This window comes from Tamandua tetradactyla, chromosome 2, assembly GCF_023851605.1.
Source record: "Tamandua tetradactyla isolate mTamTet1 chromosome 2, mTamTet1.pri, whole genome shotgun sequence".
NCBI lineage: Eukaryota > Metazoa > Chordata > Mammalia > Pilosa > Myrmecophagidae > Tamandua > Tamandua tetradactyla.
The window spans coordinates 48,173,017-48,197,586 of record NC_135328.1 but is presented as its reverse complement, the minus strand read 5'-3'; the positions used below and the strand labels follow the sequence as shown (position 1 = coordinate 48,197,586).

The window sequence follows — 24,570 nt, the reverse complement described above, 5'->3', positions numbered from 1 at the left end:
GTTCCAATTACCAAGTTTTTCTGCATATGGCATTTGGTGAGGGCTTATATAGCAACCTTTTATCTTGTACTTTGGGCTCTGTTTCTTTCATTTTATGGTACTTGTTTAGGAGTTCCTTATGTTCCCCTTTTTAAACTAGATTTTTTCATCTTTGCCCATATTTTTGCCTGTTTGTTGTTTCTTTTTTATATTCACACAAATGCTATTTCTTCTCTTGGAAATGTGTTCTTTATCTACCTTCATGTTTCCTCTCGGCTTCTAGTTTTACCCTTGTTCTTATATACATTTATCTTTTCCCCATGGACATTTGGTGAGGTTCTTTAACAGTAGATAAATATCTGTAGTCAAAATTGTTACATTTCCCTATACAAGCATGGCAAATAAGAGAAGATGCTCAATGACCAATATTCAAGAAAGCAGACTATAAGAGAGATAGAAGTAAATTCACCAAGAAGAAATGCAAAAGGCACACAATAGCCATCTATGCTACTTTATGCAAACCTAACGTGTATAAACTGTTACTACCATACCAAGAAGAAACAACTTTCAGGCTCAGAATAGTGGACACAAATAAAAATAATTACAATTATGTATTTTCAGCTAGTATATTTTCTGCTTGTGATGAAAAATATATTTTAATTCTAAAATTCATAAGTGAATTAACACAAGTGTTTGCCTCAAATATGGGAAAAATGTTTTAATACAATCCTTCTGCATTTACTGTATAAATATAATTATGTATATCAAATATAGTTTAAAAATCAGTTCTTGATAAAAAGTTCATAATCCTTTTGATGAAAGGCACTAGAGCACTTTATAATTAGGTAACACTGAGAAAGCTATCAATACTGAACTATATTCAAACATAACAATAGTTTGAATAGTGAATCAAAAATTTTTCTCTATTAAGCAAAGTCATGTTTATAATCTCTAAATAGCAATATCTAGCTTCCAAAATTATTTTCAATTTGAATATTTCTCATCCTTACTTTACATTCAAATTATTTTATTCCTCAGCAATACCTATCTACCCATTCACTACTACTTAGCTTACAAAAACTTACAAAGTCACACATGGCTTCCAATCATAAAAGCTACTCATCTGAACCCCTATAACCATTTTAATGAACCTGAGCTTACAAGGGCAGAATGAATCAGACTTTGTGTTTATCAAAAGATTTTGAAAGCTTTGTTACTAGAAGAAATTGAAATTTAGGGAAACAATTTAAAAATTGGTCATTTTTATTTTTAATCCAAAATGTACACTGGAACATATATAAGAGCTTATAAAATTTTATATTTAGGCTGCTTGATCATCATGGTATATGGTTTAAAAAAACATATTTGCAATCTATTTATAACCACAACATTCATTTCACTATTCTAAGATTTAGACAAATCATACAAACACAGTAAAACATTGTTTAACAATGAACTTAGCTTTGTTATAAGCCACAGTTTTTGCATATCTTTCAGCAAATCCTAATTAGCTGTCTTTCAACATGCTGTGCACCTGCCCCATAGATAATGGGAGAGAGCATCTGCATAGACGACTGCATTTGGAGGGCAATAAATAAATTACGGGTCAAAATTATTACAAAGCTTTCTCCGAATAAATGCATACCCTTCACAATACTAAGCTGCAGATGTGAAAAGTACCTAAAGCCCACTCAAATGGTATGATTACGGGGCTGTTTGAGTTTAATAATCTGACTGTAATTCAGGCATTTTCAACAGCTCATTAAGAGTTCATTAATATATAGGCAAGCTTTTGAATTATATATAAGCAGATTAGAAATTTGCATTGGCTCAATTGTACTGTAGTAGCCTCTCTAACAGAACACTGCCAACACAATAAAGACTTGACCTAGGAGAATGAAGTGCAAACACAGGGCACTAAACTTCATGGCACCCTCATTTCAAGGACCAAGCCCACTGGACCATTACTAAACTCTATTCATTGAAGAGTGGCTTCAGAATATGGCTATTTCAGCTGTGATCCACACATGGTCATGAACCAGGCATAAGTAAGATCTAACCCTACAATATTTTCAGAATTAGGGAAGATACAATATCCATAGTGATGATAAAAATTATCATGAGATCATTTTCACCTTACATTATCCAGACCTGCTTATGGAAAATTCAGTTGTTTGAATTTCCCCCCTAATGAACGTACCATTAAACTAGACCCAAACTATTCATAAGGTTAAGCCTATGAAATCTCTGTAAATTTGTTCTCTGATGGACTTATTTTTTATTCATTCAACTACAACAACACAATCTTAGCTTGGAAGAAATGTGTTAGCAGTGTATCAAATAAAACAAAGCCAAATCAGTTCTTTTTGGCAAGCCTGAATTCTGCTTGAAATCAGAGAAAGTTTTAATATATTGTTTTATTTTTAAATTCTTCATAGATTTTATTTTGTGTCTTCTATTTAAAAGCAACAATCAGGACTGTGGCCTGAAGTTACAACGCCAATTCAAAGAAAATGCCAACTTTATTCTCTGTGCTTTCTTCATTTTAGAATCAAGTCAGTCACAATTTATGAAATATAATCCAAATTACAGATAAAACAAAAGAGAGATTAATACAGATATGCTGCTACCTTTCTCCCAAAATATAAAAAACATAAAATAATATTCCACTTGAAATCCTTACATTTAAATATGAAGAAAATCTGGAAATGAAATGAAGGTCACAAGCGCCATACTTATTTTCAAGCTCCTTTGAAACAATTACTTTTTGGTTGTAAAAACTGGAAGACAATTAGGAAATAAAGTAGAGAAAAACACTGAAAAATCCTCCAAAGCAACATTATCTAAACTACACTTGAGTATTGGGGAGGGAGGCGGGTTCTAGTGGTTGGACTAGAGATCAAACTAAGGAGCCAAGCCCAAGTTTGGGGAAGGCAGACCATCCAATGTATTCTGACTGAGAGGGGGAAAAAAAGCCAAATGAATATTAGCGGCACTCCTAAAGAAAGATATGGAATGACATTTGTACCTGGATTTCATGTTCTCCTTCTAGATCTAAAGAAAGACGAGGTTCATAATGAAAGGAAATAATCAAATTATTTTGTAGATATTAGTAGAAAGTTACTGTAAAAAATAACTAATATTCAAAATATTATGAGGAAATGCCATATGATATAGTCGCCTATCACAACATATGGTCCCCATGCCCAACCCACTCCAGCGCCAAATCTCTTTTTAAGCCAATGTTAGTGTCTAATCCACTGAATATGGCAGTCATATTACAAGCTAATGTCACTTCCACTCCTATTTAAGGCGACTGTGTGGTGTGTGCACGTTTTTCATGTCAGGTATATTAAACATAACACGGCAATGCACTGCACATTTCCACGCCAACCTAGTTGTCACTTTCGCTTGACTCATTCTCTATTGAGGAAAAATGCAGCACTGGGAATTTACAAGGCTTTTCAGTTAAATGGACATAAATCACAGGTTTCATTCAAACCGAATAATCACTGGCCATAAAGAGCTACTTGTCTCTTACCATATATTACAGTGAAGTTCCTGTGAGCAATAATGCAGCCATTCATGGCAAAGAAAAACAGAGCGAGGCATTAAGAACTGACATGTAATCCTGTTAGGGCCCTGACGTGGAGAGTGTAGCTGACATTTTTATCATATATGTCCATTTCTATTTGGAAAATCAGAGGAATAAAAATGATTACTTCACTGCCCAAATCTACCTTCCTAAAACAGCCCACTGAGATTTGTTTACATGCTGGGAAACTGCTTACCAGAAATTCATAAATCTAAGATTTTGAAGCATTTCCCCTGATGGTTAAATTGAAGATATGACTAGAAAGATTCCCCATAATGCTTCTCCACACCTCCATTTCCTTCACTTTCAACACATAAAGTGTCAATTCATCGCTTTATTACATTTCACCTTCATTATAAAGCTGTTGGCAGAATGCCTGTTTCTAACATGCAGCATTGATAACTTTTCTCCAAGCACTTGCTGCAAAGCCATCTCACTCAAGAAAAAGCAGCAAGGCAACTAATAACCTTTATTAGAGGTTCGATGAAAAGCAGCTAGATGCTATAATGACATTATTAGAATCTTGGTCTGTTTAGGTACTAGATTCCTGGGCAGAGCTAGTTGTTATTTTTCTGCAGTTCCACAGATGTACTTTAAATGAAAAAAGGAAAACCATTGAAAGGCATTTCCTGAATCACCAGTGTTTTTCTATGCCAGTTGTGATTCCCAAGGCTATGGCTGTGGTGTTTGTGCATGCTCCCAGCAATGCAAATGGCAATATAAAGATCACTTGTAGAGCTCTTCTCCTCACCTATTTTACCTATCAAATCCCCACCACACCATACAAACCATTTATTTTTACTACAAAATAGTGGAATATTTTATACAAAATAGATAAGCCTGAAATAATGATTCAAGCGTAACATTTTGCTATTTTGAGGCATCAAAAATACCGATCATACTTATTGTATTTACCCAGCTACAGACAAAACTACAGTATTATTCACTCATCCAAAAGCATATCTTACACTCCTTACTACTATAGGAAAGTGTGTTCATTCTGCAGGAAAGGACTTCTTTAAAAACCTTCATTTTCATGACAGTTTATCATTACCTTTCAACCTTATTTTAGCGAACTATTTACAGAAAAATCTGAAACTACTATTGGCTGAAAAAGCCAAATTTTGAAGACTTTCTACTTGTCAATTAGATCCTGCCTCAAGAGACAAGAAAAAGGAGTGAGCCTTGTCACTGTGAAAGTGAAGAGCAGCCAAGATGAAGGAGCAGATGGACTGTGTAATAAAAATGCAGAAAGAAGAGTTACATTTTTAAGGCACTTTTTTGTTAAATGGAGCTGCATCTTGTTGAAGCGCTTGATATATAAGCACTGTCAGCCACAGAAGGAGAGAACAGGGCGAGGGCAAAATATGAAGTATGCTGTGCTTGCGTGAGACAGTGAAAAAAGGATGAAGGAGAAAACGAGCCACGTTTCTGATGCATATTAGCACAAAGGGTTACCTGTGCTCTATTCTGAAAGAAAATTATTACAAGTAGGAGAAAACAAGAAAACAGCCATTTTCTTTTTATCTAAAGGGACTGATATTCAAGCAAAATGCTCCATTGAGGAGATTCTTAGAATTGGTAAATGACAACTAAATCTGAAAGGAGGAAAAAAAAAGACAGCACTATTTAAAGGGAAAGCAATGAATTTCAAATCTAAGTGGGCATAAAGAATTGTAATAACAATGGCTTTAATACCTACAGGTCTTTGTGACTACCTATTCTATGTGGTTACCAGTGATCTAATGCTCTCATGTGCCAACGATATACTTTAAAATTTACTGCATACCAAGTGTTTCCTCATCAGAAAATGCTAGAGGCCCACATTTGGACTTTTATAAAAATCAATTAGTCCTCTTCTATTATGTGCCTCCAGGACTCTTCAGCATTTGCTTACACAAACTCTTATTGCAATTTTTCCTTTTCCCACATTCCCACATGTTGTCCGTTTGACTTTTCTCACTGCAGAATAAGATCACCATGGTACTTTCATTTCCTGTCTTGTCAGTTAAGATCACTGCCATGCTGTGAATGGGATAACATTACACTGTGGCACCTGCTTGTCTACCACTGAGCACATTGTGTGTGCCGCTCCACAGAGTTGTTTCTCCCAGTGCTCTATTTTCTGGAAGACCAAATCTTCCAGACTTCAGTAAGTTCTCCCAGACCGATTCCACAATACAAGACATTCCTGCCAAAAAGTAAATGTTTTCTGTCCATTTCTTATGCCAGTGACTTTAACCTCTCACTTTATAGTTGTTGATAAATCAAAACATTGTTAGTAGTACTTGGGTATCTTTTCATCCTTTAGCCTAAAAATTCTCCATGTTCAAATTTAAATACATGCCAAGCACAAAGTACATCTTCTCACATACTTTCGCTTATTTGATGTTAAATAACCTCATAGTGTAAATACATTTATTCTCATTTAAAGAAAACCAAATTTCAAGAGATTAAATGACTTGCCTTACGTCACACAGCTAGGAAATTTGAAATGATGATTCAAAACACAGTTCTGCCTTACTCCAAATCCAGGGTTTCACTAAACCTCAAATATTTAGAGAAATTGGCTATGATGCTGGATTTTAAGTTCACTTTGCAACTACAATACAAATAAACTTCACTATTAGAGTGAGTCAAAACAGCCTGGAATCAAATCCTGACTCTGTCACTCATTAGCTATGTGATAGTAGGCAAGCCCTGTGGTTCATTTCCATAAAATAGGGATGTCAACACCTCAAGGAATCAACGTGAAGTTTAAATGACATAAAATATGTTACATGACTAATACAGTACCTGGCACATAATTATCACTGAAATCTATTTTTATTAGAAGAGTACATTTTCCAAAGCCAAATAATTAGTTATAGAATTTCTTAGTATCATCTGTGAAATTCAACATAACCAAGAATCATCCTATAAATATTTAAAATATGGAAGTTTTACAATTTTAAAAAGCAATCTGAAATGAGTTTGTCCTACAATTACCAACTTATATCTGATTTCTGGTGATGCTCATTATATGATCAAATCTGATCTGGTATTTTGACACCCCAAAATTTCTTTGCTGTAGATTGTGCTGCAGTTACTTTACAATATATTTTAATGGTGTGTAGTTTTATTGCTTTTTGTTTTCTCAATTTTTATGATAGAAGATTGCGGTTTCTTTCTTTGTCCTTTCATGTTATTCTTACTTTCATATACTTTTCAGTAGTAGAATGGCACTTTGATGTGTGTTCATGACAAAATGTTCATAGTTGCTGATTATTAGTGTTCCCTGACCACACACTTCAAATAACATAGATATTTGGAGTATGGCCACACATAGAAGACCACATAAAAGTAAATAGTACTTTTTATTTGTTTGAATTAAGAACTCTGTTCTACCTTCAAATATACTCTTAAGATGTTATAAATAGCAACACAATATTCCTGCTAAAATTAGTTAAACTTAGACCAAGGTTACATACCCTCTCAATTAGTACTTTGGGAATCTTTAACCAAATATTTCACAAATGAAATGTATGGTATTTATAAAAACCATACATATAATTTATATAATACAACATTTTTAGTCAGAAACTACCAATGGGAAGGAATAGTAGTCCCATTTCTGCCCTTTATTCATTCATGATTTTTCTGAAATGAAAACAGGAGATCCCATTTGAATTTTAAAATACCAAATACATTTAGTTGTGTACTTTAAGGTAAGTATAATTCATATATGCCTCATGGCAGTAAGAATCCTGCTCCCTAATATAATTACTCTTATGCTCATCTTTGTATTCATTTCCATTGCCTTTGCTGCAGCCATTTTCTTTCTCTTTTCTCAAAAATGTTCAAAAATGAACTTATAAATTACAGTCCTTTGACTTCATTATGGACAGCAAATATTCACGACTCCTCTTCTCCTCTTATAAGAGGAATGTCCACTTCTTTGCTCTTGTAACGCCAAATTATTCTGATGCACGGCACTGCTCAAAACCATACATAAAGCATGAGGGTCATTGACATTCTCAATACATTCCAATGTAACAGCACAGCATAAAGTTTTATCTGTATTATTATAAAGGACACAGATTCAGTTTTATTGAAAAGATTTTGTGAAGCATGGCATAATTATAGCAAACGTGAACTTTATTAGACTTTCCATATGTGTGTTGGCTCTTTAACATAAACACAACATCTAATTAACGACTATAAAAGGCTTTTGTATTTCATATAACATTCTTTATACCGCATCTCTTTTAAGGAATTTATATTTTGCCTTAAGTGCTGTAGATATTTCAGTCAATGATGAACTTCGAAAAGGATATTTGTGCTTCTCATGGTCATATCACATCCATCACTTTCTTCCATTAAAAACCATGTAAGTGTCTGAAAAGCACGACCACCCACATGTCATGCAAAGGACAATGGCAGAGAAGTTTTAAAGCACCTTCCAGCAGCAAATCACATAAACAAGACCTCTTTGATAGTAATGCAAATAATTAATTTACTCAGAAATATAATCAAAACAGCATATTCTTAAATATAAATTACAAAATGTGGCTGGTTTGACTAAGTAATAAAACCTAACAGTGTAAGTTGATTTTTTCCCATAATTTATCTATTTATTTTCTGATGACCTATAAATAAGCGCTTAATTTTAAAAAATCTATATCTATACCATTAACTCTTTAAGTAACGAACCTTAGAGCAAAGATAGCCAAAGACATTTTTCATAAAAACTTATCTTCTCAAAGCATATTCTAGATCTTGAAATCATATAGATTTAATCCCTGATAAGAAATTAATGTGGGTCAAATTCACTACAAAGACACATCAAAATCAAAGTGCAACTGAAAATAATAGCAATTAAATGAAGTATTGCTTATTAGAACAGTTACAAACATTTTCCTTCCTGAAATTAAAAAAAAAAAACACTGTTTTCCAGTTAGGAGGGTTTGGGGGAAATAAAGGGTGTGATAGGGTGAACAAAATCCGGCATACAAACAATTAATTAGGAAAGTCAATTTAAGGAGGATGAATGTTAAGATTCTTTTGAAAAGCACCATAACATAATTACAATCGGCTTTTTTTTCCCCTAGTTACTTAGAGGGCAATGTGTAAATGTACATTTTCCCATTGCCTCATCATGGAAAAAAATATTTATTATTCAACCTACTTCTCTGAACAGGAAATATGTATGCATTAATATAAATATGATTGTAGATTTATATTAACAATATACAGATTTCAAAATTGCCTAAAGAAACCTGATTTTGAGCTGGGTGTTTTAGGTGGTAAACCATGGAAATGTCAACTTTGATTTGAGCTAACAAAAAGGAATTTAGAGGATGGATAAGCTCCAGGACCTTTGAATTAAATGAAAGACCAGAACACTCCACAGAATGTCTGCAATAACAGTCTCTACAGAAAATTATGAGGAACTACATAAATCCACCCTCTTCCTCTTCACACAGGCTCATTAAAGCTGTACTGACTCTCTGGGCAGCTATAATTCTGCTGACTGATACCCTGGAATCACCCTGTCAATACCCAGTGGTGTGCTGCCTCTCCAACTATCTCTGCCCCTAATATTCCTCTCTTTGATGGGATTTGCTGACCTTTAATCTGATGCTAGTTTACTCTCATCACTGAAGTGTAAGTCGGAGAGCAATAAAACGGCAACCTCACTGATTCAAAAGGGAGAGCTAAAGCCTGCTAACTGTGAATCTAACCTTTTGTAATGGCTCGTTCTTAAAGGAGGAAGCGTGAGGTGGAAGGCAGCTAAAACAAACAATGTAATGCTGAACATAAGATTTATTAGAATCCCTTTTGCATGGGTATTACAAGAGGACATCAGGGCTGTAAATAAGAGACACACAAATATTTGCAAGGAAGACTAAAGTCCTGGTCAGGATATCCTTTCATGCCAATATAAATCTCTAACAAGAGCTGTGCTACAGGAAATCAAAAGCAAGGTTATATGAATGGGGGGGGGGGGGAACCCTGGGATAAATCCAGGTGGGCATAAACAACACTGGAGCAATAAAATCATCGTTAAAAAATAAGACATTTTTCTGCGATGAGGTATTAGAGGCTAATGACTGAAAACCAAAACCTACATTCATAATATGCGTCCTAGAGAATTCAAAGAGCTTGTGGAAATTAAATGCTTCCAAATAATTTTCAATATTAATATTAAAGGAAGTTTAATAATAAGAGCTCACATTCACTGGGTGCTTTCTGTGTGCTAGGTATTGCTCAATGTGCTTTATGTGTATTAACTTATTTAATTATCTCAACAACTCTAAGAAGTAGATACTGTCATTATGTCCACTTTAATAATTATCATGAAACTAAGGCACAGCATGGTTAAATAACATGCTCAAGGTCACACAGCTAGAAGGTAGAAGAGCAGTTTGAACTTGGACAGCCTAGCTTTATAGCCTGAACTTTTCACCACCTTTTGTATATATTAAGCTATCAAAATCTAAAAGGTAGAGTAACTGCCTAAAAGAAACTCTGGTTTTTATTTTATTTTTGCATTTTTAGAAGTTGGTTCTGAGGCATTCAAAAAAATATTCTCACTACAATACTCTTAGCTCTTTTCTGAACCCTCACTTTTTTCTAATGTTTTTGTTAATATCAAACAATGGTTTTGAAGGTAGAAAAGACAATGATAAAAATAAGATAAAATAAGATTAAACTCTATGATTAACAGGTGAATTCTACAGTCTTATTATACTTCTCCAAATTAGTCTCTTGAAGATTACCACTAAATATATTTTCCAAAACATGTTGATAATAAGGAAAAAGTGAGCAACTATTAATTCAAAAGTTGAAAAGTTCAAAGATTTAACATTTTCAAAGTGTTAAACTGTATATAAGCCACCACCACCACTCCCCTCCCGAAAAGAGAAAAAGCAACTCACAAATGTATTATTCTATGTTCTTAAGTGGCAGTAAATTCTGGCTTGTATTTAAACGCCTTGAAATTGCCACCAGTTGCATGTGCGTTTTGCTGTTTTTTGTTTTGTTGTGATGTTATGACTGATCTCTTGAGATTTCAAATATTTGGGCAATAAACTTGAAGAGTCATATATAGAATCACAAGCATGTATAGATTTCTTTAATATCAACTAGTGGGGCTAACTGAACAAGGTAAAATCATTCTTCACTTGCTTACACAAAGGCTCAATGTCTTTCATTTTTAATTAGTCTAGTAAACAAAAAAGGAAGGATCTTTCTGATTGCAAAACACATTAGTCTATATAAAATATACACTAAATGCCAGAGCACAAACAAAGTAGAAGTTATTGCCTAACAAATCTCTTCCAATCCTCCTGGGGAAAACACAGTCTGACAGTATTAGGTTCTAACAGGTGCAGATAACAGAAGAATTACTCATTCATTCTACCAGAAAGAAAAAGGATAATAAAAAGCATAATTTAATTCATAATTTATGTTTACAAGTATTATTTTTAAGAGTTACAGTCTGCTTCGCAGATTGCTTGGTCTGGTTCAACTTGACATGCTGCATCATAGAACAAGCCTGAAGGGTCTTCACAACATGTCCAGTAATTAACACGTCATTAACACATTAACTAATACACACTCAACATCATCAATGTTAACAGCATAATAATTAACTTATTGTACATAGCACATAGCACCCCCTGGCACTTTTCAAAATAAATTTGGAAATGCATACTTTCAAATATTCAAAAAGGTAGCTGAAATATTCTCATCAATAAGCATTTTAATAGTTGTGTATGTGTTGTATATGTGTTTTAAATGAAGCTTATTTAGTGATGCTACAAATTAGATCTGACTCTGACTGAAGCTGTACTGTTACAAAAATACAAAGAACAAAGACAAGCCTTACTCTGTGAAAGAACTAGTAATACATTAAAAATTTAATACTTGGCAGGTCAAATCTGGATACTCTCTGCTGAAGACAACCAATATTAATGAATCAGACTACAGAGTCACTGTCTAGGATCCCAAAGGAAACTATAATGCGAGTACAACGAATTCTTCTTGGAAGAGAAAATCCTGTGAAACTACTTAACAGAATATCATCAGTCAACACTCTGATCATAAATATGTTAAACCTTATGTAATGTTTCAAAGTATGTAAGCTAGATCCAGTTTTAACTAAAAATTCACTCTGATTCTATTTTTCAGTTTAGGTCTTTACAGTAAATTTCTTTGCATAAATATCTTTATCACCATTAGCCTCTTTCCACACAAACAATCAGGCATTTATTTTTAAAGATAAAACAGCTTTTTCAAGAAACAGAAGATTTGGGTTTTCTAACATTTAAAAGAGGGACAAAGAAAAGACAATATCTGGTGTCAAGCTTTAAACAAGGGTCCTCCTGTCAGATCAGGTAGCCACTTTTTACAGTTGATACAGAGAAACTCTAAGAAAGTTAACAGGAAAAGAGTGTAAATGGATGAGAAAACCAAAATAAACATGTAATATACTGTCTATTAGGTAGGCTAAAAGTAATTACTGCCTGAATATTTTTTAATGGCATTCTGTGAAACTGAATGGGAAATGAGACCCTCTGGAAAGCATACAATTGGTTAATTGGTTCAGCTAACTACCTGGTATCCACTATGCACCAGGCACATATTCTTTTCCTTTACATCTTTTCAACTCAGCCTTTCTTGCATTCATCCTTCATTCATTCACTCTTTTGTTTTAAAAACTTTTTATTAAGTACCCCCAGTATGCATAGTACTATATTACAAAAATACCTGTATTATTTAGTTTTTTTTATATGGACTCAGAAACTCAGATACACAGCTAAATATCAGAAAATAAATCTATAAATGACCACTAAGTAAAAACCATTTATTTAAAAACATGAAATTTATCACTATCTTTTTCCTTACTTAACTTTTGTTACCACAGCTACATAGCATCACTAGTAGTAGCAGGTAAAAGATATGCACAGTAATTTGAGAACAGAAACAACAACAAACCATGCCCCTGTTTAGTTCTCGGCCTATGGGAAGAATCTGAAAGCGTTCTGGTTTTCAGATATCACATTAAAAAATGGTTAATTCTCTGAAAAAATACATTTCAAATTCTCCACATTGTTGGGTGGACGTGTCTGCTTAAATGGTACCAAGTAATACTGGAAAATTAGAATTATTATATAAATAATATGTACACTTGTCCAGATATAAGTAGGGTAAGACTTCTTTGCTTTTACTATACCTCCATGTGGTTTGTTTGGATGAGAAGCTACTTGCCTGTAGAGGCTAGGCCATGGATGAGCCATCCTATCAGCAGTTTATCCTGGGTCATCTACACTATATACAATTATTCTGGGGTTACCTGGGTTATATAGGAAACCTGAAGTTTAAATTGTTAGAATATTGTGGCCTGATTATAACAATACAGCGGTGCTTCTAATGATCTTGAAGGTAATTCACTATTCAGACCCCAAGCAAAAGATGCAAATGTAACACTGAAAGTTCCTTATTAAATACCCACAGGCTATATCTCTGCAAAATAAGTGGTCTAGGTCTTCTTAGAACATACTAATTAGATGAACAGAGAATCAAGAAAAAAAAAAAGTAAAACCAGTTCATGTAGCAAAAATAGTGAAGTATTAAGAAAAAAAAGAGGTGGAGAGGTAGATGAGAAAAGACAACAAATAATTCTCTGATCCACCATTATTTTAAAATTATCTACAATAAGGAGGCAAAATAAATCATGTCAGGTCATTGCTGGACCCACCCAAATTAGGGTAGATATTACTATTACAGTTAAGTTTTAAGTTTATTGTCAGGGATATGCTTATCTGATGATACAATACCATGAATAATACATTAAGCAAAAGCCCAATCTAAAATTAAATTTGCCTTGGGTTATTTCACATTACTATAAACATTTACAATTCTTCTGGTTTATAAATGAAAGCTAATATAAAGAAAATGCTTTTTTGGGCTTTACTCTTTAACAGTTACATATACAGAGTTGCCAAACTGATATCACTACAGTTTACAGAAGAAAATATGCCCCCAATTCTCAATTACTTCTAGACAAGCATGTATGTATAGAGATACAGTTAATTGGGAAATATTGTAAGATGTATCAAAATTCATATACTTTATTTTCAAGTGAAGTGTTTGGACAAGTTACTTTAAAAAAAAAAAAAGAAGTGTCCTGTATCCTTGTTATAATCCTAACTTTGTGGGAACTGCAGGGTAAAGGGTCTAGTATTATCCTCTAGTAACTGATGCATTGTAATCACTTAGAGCTAACCAAAAATCATTGACACTACCAAGTGCATTTTGAAACGTTAGAATTTGTGCTCTACTCCTTTCTCTTCCATATACCCTCCAACAATGACAATGCATGTGCGCGCGCGCACACACACACACCACCCAAGAATGTGAAGTGGCCAAAAATGGGAAAAAATAAAATAGGCATCTGACACAAAAGGCAGATTCTCAAAACTTTTTGGAAAGTAATTTAGCGTCTTTTGAAGCACTTTTTGAAATTAGCATTTCAGCATCATTCCTTTTAATATCATACAAATTTTCGTGATTAAAAACCAACTGGAGAAAAAAACGTCTCCTGATGTAAAACTGGGTTGTTGTTTTTTTTTGGTACCAGTGAGTTCCAAATTCACCATTTCTGTTTTATTACTCATGCGTTCTTTAAAAAGATGTTATATTCTAATTTGGTCATCCAACTTAATAAAATTACACTCATAAAAAACTTGTACTCGTATATTTCAATCAACTCTCACATTCAATATAAAGTAACTACAATACAATAATGATAGATGTCCAAAAGGAAGTATTAAATCAATCTACTACAACTTTGAATTTATGACATTTAGAACACTAGAATAATGGACCAAGGAAATGGATCATTACATGATATCTGCTCTAGTTTTGGTTATTTGGTCTTGGGCACATTGAATCTCCCCTGAGTCTCACGTCCCTTATATACAAAATGAGAGTACTGAGCTAGATTTTCCATAGATTCTCTTCCCTCAACAAATTCGGGACTCTCTGATATTATGATTACAAATTTATAATGGGCCCCAAAATTCAAAAAGCCCTTAAACTCATTTTATTTACTCTCTAAAGTAAATTTGAATTATTATTACATTATATTCCCTGAAACTTAAGTTACATCACATTCTAAAGGAGATTATGAAAGTTTCTAGGGGAGAAGAGGTGGAGACTTAGTAAGAAGATGCCTTACTGGTGAGAACAGTAACTCCTGTTCTCATTTAGAAATTTTAGAAAATTTTATTCTAAAAATGTAAAAAAAATCTCATTTTAGAAATTTTATTCTAAAAATGTAAAAACACCATCTCAGGACCTGGCTTTCCCAACTAAAAAGAGCACAGGTCCAAGAAATCAGTGTAAGGTGGTAATACATAAAATCGCTATTCTATCACACTTATTTATTTAGAGTTGACTTAAGGCTCAAGTTAGAATTCTTATTTCTAGGCCATTGTATTTAAAAGGCAATGTCCTAGTGCACGGGTGGTTTAGTGGTAGAATGCTCACCTTTCATGTGGGAGACCTGGGTTTGATCCCCAGACCATGCACTCCAAGAAAAAGATGCAACGTACATTAAAGAATGATGTATTTTGCTGTGAGTTGGGAAAACAGTCAAAGGAATGGCTGCCATATGTAAACTAATGATAATTGAAATGTCACATTAATATCTTAATTATTATAAGAACAACCAAGTGAAATGAAATTAATTTAAAACACCAGATCCTTAATTAGGGTTTAGTTAAATTAACCAAAATTTATTTTAGTTAAAATACATGTAGTTTAAGATATTTACAACATGTTATGCAGATGATAATTCTGGCAATTTTCAATACGGGTATTGAAAACTCTCAAACTTTGATGCTGTGTTTCTTACTACAATCCAAACGTTTAAATCAAATACCACCAAATGGAAATTTTTCCCTACACAAACTAGCAGTATAATACATTTCAGTGTGCAGCTTTTTAGAAATGTGAATACATTTGCTGGTATGTGTTACATTTTTAAATGGTTTTGGAATCTAATTTGTGAGGATGATTCAAGTATCTTAAAAACCAAAATTTAAAGTAACAGTAGCCAGGACGATGTACTATTGATAATTCTGAGATTTCAGAAAAGGCTTCATCAGTTCATATTTAGATCATCTGCCAATCCAGAAATGTATTTTTTTTCTGGTACTCTCAATAAAATCTTGAGTTTGAATGGATGGTATAACAAGCAAAATAGTTTGAGTGTTTTTTTGCCCCCATGAAGCTATTCTAAATGAATTAATCTTCCACAAATTAATGAATTCATATTTTAGGATGTATTTGCAAAATGTTCTAGCATTCCAATGCTAATTTACAACCTAGTTAAGAAATGTTAATCGATCAGGGGAAAAAATAATCAAATGGGGAATGAATGTCATGTTTGCACAAAAGGACATGAATATAAAGCCCACATTACTGGTTTTAATAAGACATTGCATTTAAGTGATTTTAATATGCATATTATTTCAAATATTCAATGGAAGTTAGATATACATTTAACAACTGTAACCTTTTAAACAATGATAAAGTTTTAAAATCACATTAAATTACATGTAATTTCTTGACACCAATCAGATGAACAGGAAAGAAAACAGTTAATATACTAATTACAGTAATTAAGAGTTGCCAATTTAATTATAGCTGGGGATATGAATGCTCTAACATTTGTTAGAGTTTAAAAAAAACAAACCTTTAATGCAGAGACAGTTCACAAACATCTAATGGAGACCTCCTCTACCTCACTCTGTGCTTCTCTGCTGACACAACAGCAATGGGTTCAGATTGAAGAACTTGTCAGGCAGGAGGAGGCTAATTAGCTTGCAGGTTAATGAGTGTGATGGCTCTTGACAGCATTTTGTTACAGCCTCTCCTGTATTTAAACAATAAATGATTACTTATATACAGTTGAGACATTCTAACCCTAATAGCCAAGCACACATTTAATTTTACAAGCATTAAATCAATTCCTTTCTTTCTAAATGAGAAATGAAAAATTTGCATTAGTTATATCTCTATCACATTACCACAATATGCTGAAAAGAAAATGGACATTTAAAAAAAAAGGTAATAAATATATTTAGAGGCATATTATTTTGAGTTGAAAAATTCCATTAAGTGGTGGACTACATTACTGGCTACTGAATGATAAATTAAACATAGTAGCTTTTTAGTAATGTGCAACAACTTCCTTTTAAACAAAATCAAAGATTTCTGTCTTAATTTTTAAATTTAGATTTCTCTCTCTGTCAAATAGGTATATAAGGCACAAACAGAGGAATCTCTCTGCTCCCCTTGTCGGTTAGTAGGGACTTGAAAACAGGTGATGAATTAAGGAAATAGGTCAATTGAGAGAGTAACCCATTTCATCAGCCAGTGGAGAAGGAAATACAAACATTTTTACAGCATCTCTATACCTCACATATTTAGCAGTAACAGAAATGCCTCAATAAAAGCACTAAGGAAATGAAATAAGTGAGTATTTTATATAACTTTGATTTACTTTGTAAAGTAACAAGTATAAAATCTAAGTAGTCTGAATTATTCACATAAGGGGGGAAAGACATGTGTCCAGAAAACCCTTATCTGAGAGCTAAGCTGAATTTTAGCTGCAAAATATCGAGTGATTTTTTCAATTAAATATCCAGTGTTCTCTAGGAATTTGAGTTTGTTGTAGAATTAAAAGTTCCAGGTATACTCTGGTTTCTCTTCAAATCTTATAAATCTTTCGCCTTTTACTAAAGATTTTCGTGGAGAGAAACAAGTCTGAGTTTTGAATAAATTTTTTGAAGCCTTATATTAATAATAAAAAAAAAGTTCCAGGTATAGTAAATGTTTATAATTTCCAAGGGTTGAAAGAAATAACACAAATTCAAATTCTGTGCTTAGTTGTCACTTTTCCTTAGTTACTGTGAATAGGAAATCCTTCAAGTTAAATACAAGTACTTTTAAAATTTTACATCAATCATATGCTACTTATACATCTGAATTTTTATTATTCTATAAACAGTATACAATAATAGATTTATCTGTATCATGTGCGCATTCTGAAATAACAAATACACAATTAGCTTACAGGCGTGACTTACAACACATACATGCAAGCCCACTGTACATTTTTGTAATTTAAACCCCAAAGCTAGTTAATAAAGATCCTGAAGCGACAAAGTTCACAATACTTAGTTAAATCTAGGTGGATATATAAAATAAACTTTTCGTAAATTATAATCCAATTAAAATTTAGAGAATCAAAATTCTCTAACTTTAATTCCAATCTAGTGTCTTTTAGGGGGAACTGACATCTGCCGAAAATCACAACCCTATCTGCCTGTTTAAATGAGAATATTCCTCAGTCTGGAAAATTATTTATAGAGATTTTTTACTACCCTTGTATACTGCAATGTTATTTCCTTTCCCACACACTAGCAAAGTCCATTTTCACAACTGCTATAAAGCGGCGTGTTCACAGCTAGTAAAACAACTCAATAAATAGCCTCACGAAGCTATAGCTGTCTCATATCCTTTCCTCAATAAAAACAGAGGTGAACTGCTTATTTTCAGCAGCACACTATAAGAAGACAGAAGCATTATGACTGCTCATACATTCTGACTATCATTTGCCACAAGCTATATCTGTCAGCATTAAATAAAGCTGCATTATAAATGTAAACAAAACACCCACATCTACAAAATGAGCTGTCCGCCATAGCTGTAGGCATGAATTGAACCCGCTTATTGACTCAGGTTGCTCTTTTTATTTATTCTTCTACAAAGACATGCATTTACTTTATCCTACAAGCACACTAGGATTCAGAGGCAACGGGTCTCGTGCTGAAGCAAAAAAAAAAAAAAGGCACATGTTGACAAATGTGTATGTTAATAGGGATAATATTATATGGGCAAACACTGACCAACTGTTAAAAAAAAAAGATTTATTTTTAAGTAACCTGTGGACTCAGTGCTCCAAATTTATATTTATGCACTATAAGTGATAATTTGCTATCAAAAGCAACAGTACTTTATTTTCAAAATAACTAACAACAAAATGAAAGGGGTGGAATTATAACCACACAATTGTTCATCCTCCACACCTTAGGTATCCACTGATAAAGCCAATCTTATGAATGAGTGTGCAGAGCTAAATATCCAGGAAATCCAATTAGGCAAAGAATAAAATTAACTCAAGCTGCCAACTAGAAACAGTTTCTACAAAAAATGAATCTATGATTTGAAACATACTTTTAGTACTTTATTCAGGTGTTTTATTCTTAGTTCAAGTGTCACCCATGGCAAGATAAGAACACATAAGGGTATCAAAAATTTTGTAGCTTAAAAACATTTTGCCAGCCTTAAATCCTGAGAAGTTAATAGATTATAAACCTACATAAAGTTTATATCACATCATCACTTAGAAAGAAATGTTTCAATAAAGTGGGAAGAGGCCCTTTCTCTTTATTATTGTTCTATATTAGGATATGCTAGGGAAGTGGACATTTGAAATATACAGATACACTGGATTCCTGGAAGTGAATATAGCTCTAATAATATCCAACAGGTGTGCTGCATGTCAAGATTTTAGTCTATTTCCAGGCTTATTTTGAAAAGAACCATCATCATGCCAAATCATGACAAATGAAGGTATGTTTTGAAGACATTCATTACAGACAGAGCCAGAGTACACGTATAAGCTACCAACACACAGGCATTATAGTAAAAATGAAATACAGCATTCTTTCAAACAACCACACAGGGCTGTTCTATGTACATGGTCAAATAATTTCTCAATTAGTTTTCTTCACTAAATTGACTGATTGCTTTGGTCTCATGTAGTCAGAGCTATAGAACAGGGTTAAAAATAAGCCTAGGTAGACAGATACCACCAGACAGATTTTTCTATAACAGAAGAACTGCAAGTATGCAGGGTCTAAAGAGGTTATGTTTATTCATCACCTGTTGAACAACACAAAAGTCACTAAGAGGTTAAACATTTATACCTTTGTCCCAAATGTAAAATAGTCCACAGATTAAAGTTCAGATTTTAAAAGCAAGAAATAAAATGAAATGGTTAAAATAGTAACACATACTGTCACAACTTAGGCTTATGTAGGACACTGTCCCCTACGAAGGGGAAAGCATAAATGCTCCTATGCTTCTCACTGTCCTCACATGGATATTAATTATTACTATTTTTCCTTTCCTTCCTAAGATAAGCTTGTTAACAAGAACTACAGGATTGCTTACAGCTGCTATCCACTGGGTAGGTTGCATCATTGTTTATGATGTTTACAGAAAAAATAGAAATCAGTATAAAGAAACAGTACAGAGTAATTAACGTATTCTAGTGCAGTAATTTCTACTTTCTACCTCCATTTAAATAAAATAAAGCTCAGTAATGCCAGCGTAAATCAGGGGGAGCCACAGGGGAGCACAGTGAGGCAAAGACATTAAAGCCAAACCAAAGTCCTTCTTCACCCAAGATACTATTATTATTACTTGTGCAAAGCAAATATTCAGCCTCCAACCCTAAATCATTTCAATTCCTATTTCCAAGTATAATTTAATCTTTTTCAGCGACACTTGATGCTTACTTCATCACAGCATAATGACAGATTAAAAAGTTGTTGAATTAAATATTAAAGAGGACTTCAGGCAGTTCTGCATTTTTAAGGAATAACACAGATTGGGGATGAAATGAGAAGCCCAAATGCATATTTTATACCAAAAGGAAAGAATACATATATTTTTCCTTCAGGCCACCCACTTTGTAATAAAACACAGAGCTAGATTTTATTTAGTGGATAAAAATGTGAAATAGTATTATAAGCTTCATATCACTGTAATCTGGCACCATACAATGATGTCACAGCTAATGATAACAAAGAATAATATGATTTTTATTTAAATATTCTTAAATAAGTATATTTATAATTTACCACTTTTGCATTCCAAATTTTACCAATTAGCTTATTTGTGGAAATTTACCTTAGAGATAACAGTGTCAAAAGCAAACTATCAGGTAAATGATTTTTTGCTACAAACTAGTCTGAGTGGATCAAAGAAAAAAGATCTCAGTAGGCAGGGTTCTCGCCTGCCATGAAGGAGACCCAGGTTCGATTGCCGGTGCCTGCCCATGCAAAAAAAAAGATGAGCTATACTTGTAAAGACAGTACCAATTCAAGAATTCTAGTAAAAATAGAGAGGAAATGTATGTTACAGTAGTGCTCAAATGGAATAGAAACAGTGAAAATACAAAATATTAGATGGCTCTACTCATTCTGATATATACAGATAATGATATAATACAGATATATGTAGCTAAAATTCTAAGGGCTCATGGATCACTAAGTTTGATATGTATTTTTAATTCTGTTGCTTTTATTTCTGAGACATAAAAGTAAATTCTTGTTACACTGTGAATTCTAGCAATTTAAAGGGGAAAAAAGAACTTCATGATCATTTTATTCTATTTGTTTAACTCCAAATTGCAATATTTTGTAATACATGTTTTTGCACAACAGTGTTAAGTATATAAATACCTGCTTCTCTGCTTTTTTCATGTCACTTGCTTGCTATCAATACTGTCTACCTAGTCAATTGAACCATATGAAACTACCATTTTTGTAAGAAAAATATGATCAGATATCAGCAATTTCACATTATTCAACATTCATGTTAGAAAGCTGCATCTTTATTTCTACTCAAAAAGAGACAAAGTCATCCACAATAGTATGTTTCAAGTAAATAAAAGTGACTTCAAAAGTATATACCATATAAAAGGATCAATGTTTTCCTTAAAGGCCTTGGAAACAAATGATGTGCTTTTGAAAATAGTACATTTTTGGAACAAATGCACAGTTTTTTTAATAGAGAGTATTAAACATTTTTAAAGTAATACATTTTATTTACAAGAAAGAGAGATGGAGGGAAAGACAGAAACTTTTTTAAAAAGAAGAGAAAGAGGAAAAAATAAAGGTACTAGATTAGTTTCTTCAGAAATTATTATTGCAGCTGGGATAGAGTTTAATGTAATCATGACTGGCACTTAAACATGGCCTTGAAAGGATGGCCTAATTTCTTTTGGAAACATTTTCAGTGTGATTGCTCCTAGTCGAATGTGTCAGGATTTACTCATGAACCGGGGGACATGCAATTGTTTATCTTAAAGAAAAGAACAAAATGTGGATATGGTATTGTTTTACAACTGCAAAGCATTTTAAATGATCATTTCAATAATCTTTCCAAATCTCAATGCTCTGTTGTTCTATGCAAGGAGTGCGTAGAACAATTCTAAATAGGCACAATTAGATGCATAAACTACACTGTAGAAATTCTGCAGAATAATCTTTGCTGACATTCTTTAAAAGTGCAGAATGAACAGAGAAAGTACATTCACACCACCCCGATTCCCAATACTTTCTGATCTGAGCCAAGTGGAGGGAAGGGGAAGGCTAACATGACAAGAACAATTTTTCTATGGTTTCCATACTTAAATCTTGGAAAGAGCAATACTCTCAATGTTCTGGAATGTTTTCTACACAATAATAATAAGGTAAAAATTTCCACTGCCTAGAACATACTAGGCACTCAACAAATGTTTGTTCAATTAAACTCCCCATGGAATTCTGTCTCCTTTTCAAAAACAGGGCCATTAAATTAGGATGCTTCAGAGCCAATTATAGTGGGAAATCTTCCAGAAGATGTTTTATATTTATGGTGAAGGTTTAGAGAATTATTTTTTTCTTAACCACCATTTTCAGCATGTGTCCTTGCTTTGTGGCTGGTTTGGAAAATTCTCCTAATCGTCTAAAATGTTCACATGGTAATTATGCCGTCCTTCATTGATACATCAATTGACGGTAACCCAAATAATTGAAATCAGGTAAATCGAGCCTATATGGTCAGCATTTCTCAAATCCTGTATCTAGTTTGGATCTGAAAGGTACTAAACTTTCGGACTTCGGAGCGGGTCTGGCTCCTAGGTGGTGCTGATCCGAGGGCACGAAATCGGCTGCAGGCGGCTGGGAGGATCCCCCTTGGCGGCGGCCCCCCCGCCTATCTGGCCACAACTCGCGCCGCACAGCCCAACCCAGGCGGTCGCTTGCGCAGAGGCGCGATTTGGGCCTCCCGGCTGCTATGCCCCACCACTTCCGGGGCGCACTGAACGGTCCGGGCAGATGAGAAGCGCGTCCATTGTTCTCAGCAATGTAGAGCGGCGGCCTGCCGGCCAGGAAGCGATCCCAGCTTCCCCTCCAGCGGCGGTGCCAGGACACCCTGCGCTCCGGCCCCGCTCCCCGCCGCCGGCGCGCCCCCGCCCCTCTGGCTGACTGCGAATTCTCACCGCCCTGACTGCATAATTAATACAAATGGAACAGCCTCCTTGTCCAGTGCAGGCTTTGGTTTACTTTTGTGCGACACTTACACAGGAATATTAACTAGAGAAAGCAGTATCACAACAGGGGTGGAAAATCAGCCTGTCAGGGACTTATTCCAAATGCCACGGAAAGCGGAGCAGCTTCAAGATTGTTTCATCAAGGTGAAGGAGAACAAAAACTACTGAGGAAAGAAAATTTAGGCTTACATTGAGCTTCCACACAGTCATTGTTTATCTCTCTAGAATCTGTAGAAACAAGATTTTTTAACACATCTTGATACAAAATTCAGGACTTGAGAAAAGGGTTAAGGTTGCTGAGAGTATGCACAGGCAAAAGAGCCATAGTTCAGCCCGTGCGTATGCAAACGTGCACCTCACCTACTTTACTCGCTTGCAGGCGCTCTTCGAAACACACAGCTTGGACCAAGAGACCCACTCTGCAAGGGTCAGTGAGTTATTCAGAGAAACCACAGGTAATCGTGCGCGACCCCACGCTTAACTGAAATTAAGGCAGATGTCCCTGGCGATGCCAAAGAATAATACGGTGAAAGTAAATATGATGTGCCCGATTTATATTACTGTTATTCCACTTCCAATCAAACTATGTGAAGGAAATTTTGTTGTAATGTGTGACCACTGTTTTTCTTTCTGTACCTACTGTGGGAGAAAATACCTCAAAGTAAAACTAAAGGGTAAATATGCAAAGCAGGTCTACACCAAAAAAATCGTAAATTTTTGAAATAACTTTTGTGTATCATTCTAATCATATTGGATACATCCTCTCTTCAAAGTTGCTGAGAAAGTGACTTCCCAAGCCTGCACACAGCCTGACATAAACTGGAACCCCAATCCTGTTACACTTTCTAGATTAGTATTTGGCCACTCATAAAAAGTGATTTTAAAAATTAAATAAGAATTTTTAAAATTTTAAATAAGAATTTGCATCTCAAATGTACACATCTAGTCACTTCATTGCCGTAAAGAAACAAGGTTTTATAAGTTTATGAACAAATTAATAATCAGTTGCATTGAGCCTCTAAATGTTTTGTAATAATCAGTGATCTAATACAAAACTTACCTAATATTTAGTTTTTGCACAACTTAGAGGAGGAAATGAAGTACATCAGATAAGAACAAATAAAGAAACAGACAAAATTTCTTCACCAGGAAAAAAAAGACTATGTTGCAAAATTCAACTCTAACATATGTTAGGTGGTATTGTCAAGCAACAACACCAACAAAAAAATGGAACATCAAATATAATACCTCTAAAATAATGCCAACTGAGTTGAGTGTTTGTTTCTGGGGAAGCATTGAGCTATCCCTTCCTCTCAGGTAACAGAATGACTTAATCCTGAACATATAGGGGGGATTTCTCTGCACAAAGGGGTCAAGTGTAGGCCACAGAATAACCTTACTCAAGATTTGTCTATTAAATGACTGAGAACTAAATCCGACTGCATGTCTTTGCTGGTTTATTCAAGTATATGCACAATAACTGAAACCAAGACCTTAACCATCAGATACACTACACGACAGAAGAGATCAAAATGAACATACTGATCAAAAA

General features: G+C 34.0%; 1 protein-coding gene and 1 non-coding gene across 5 annotated transcripts in view; one reads left to right on the top strand and one right to left on the bottom strand.

Annotated features, from left to right (window-relative positions):
* Positions 1 to 24,570, bottom strand: part of PBX3 (PBX homeobox 3) — a 276,187-nt gene that overhangs the window by 89,972 nt on the left and 161,645 nt on the right. Inside the window, exon 1 of one of the 4 annotated variants that reach the window (XM_077145066.1) lies at positions 16,323 to 16,424. The exons of the other annotated variants lie outside the window; for them this stretch is intronic. Within the exon in view, the coding sequence (XP_077001181.1) occupies positions 16,323 to 16,350 (28 nt within the window). The 5' untranslated portion in view covers positions 16,351 to 16,424. Of the gene's footprint in view, positions 1 to 16,322; positions 16,425 to 24,570 lie in introns of those variants that run through there. 4 annotated transcript variants of the gene reach the window in all.
* On the top strand, positions 17,324 to 17,439 carry LOC143675131 (U5 spliceosomal RNA). Its single transcript, XR_013171375.1, has one exon. It is a non-coding gene; the product is annotated as a U5 spliceosomal RNA (small nuclear RNA).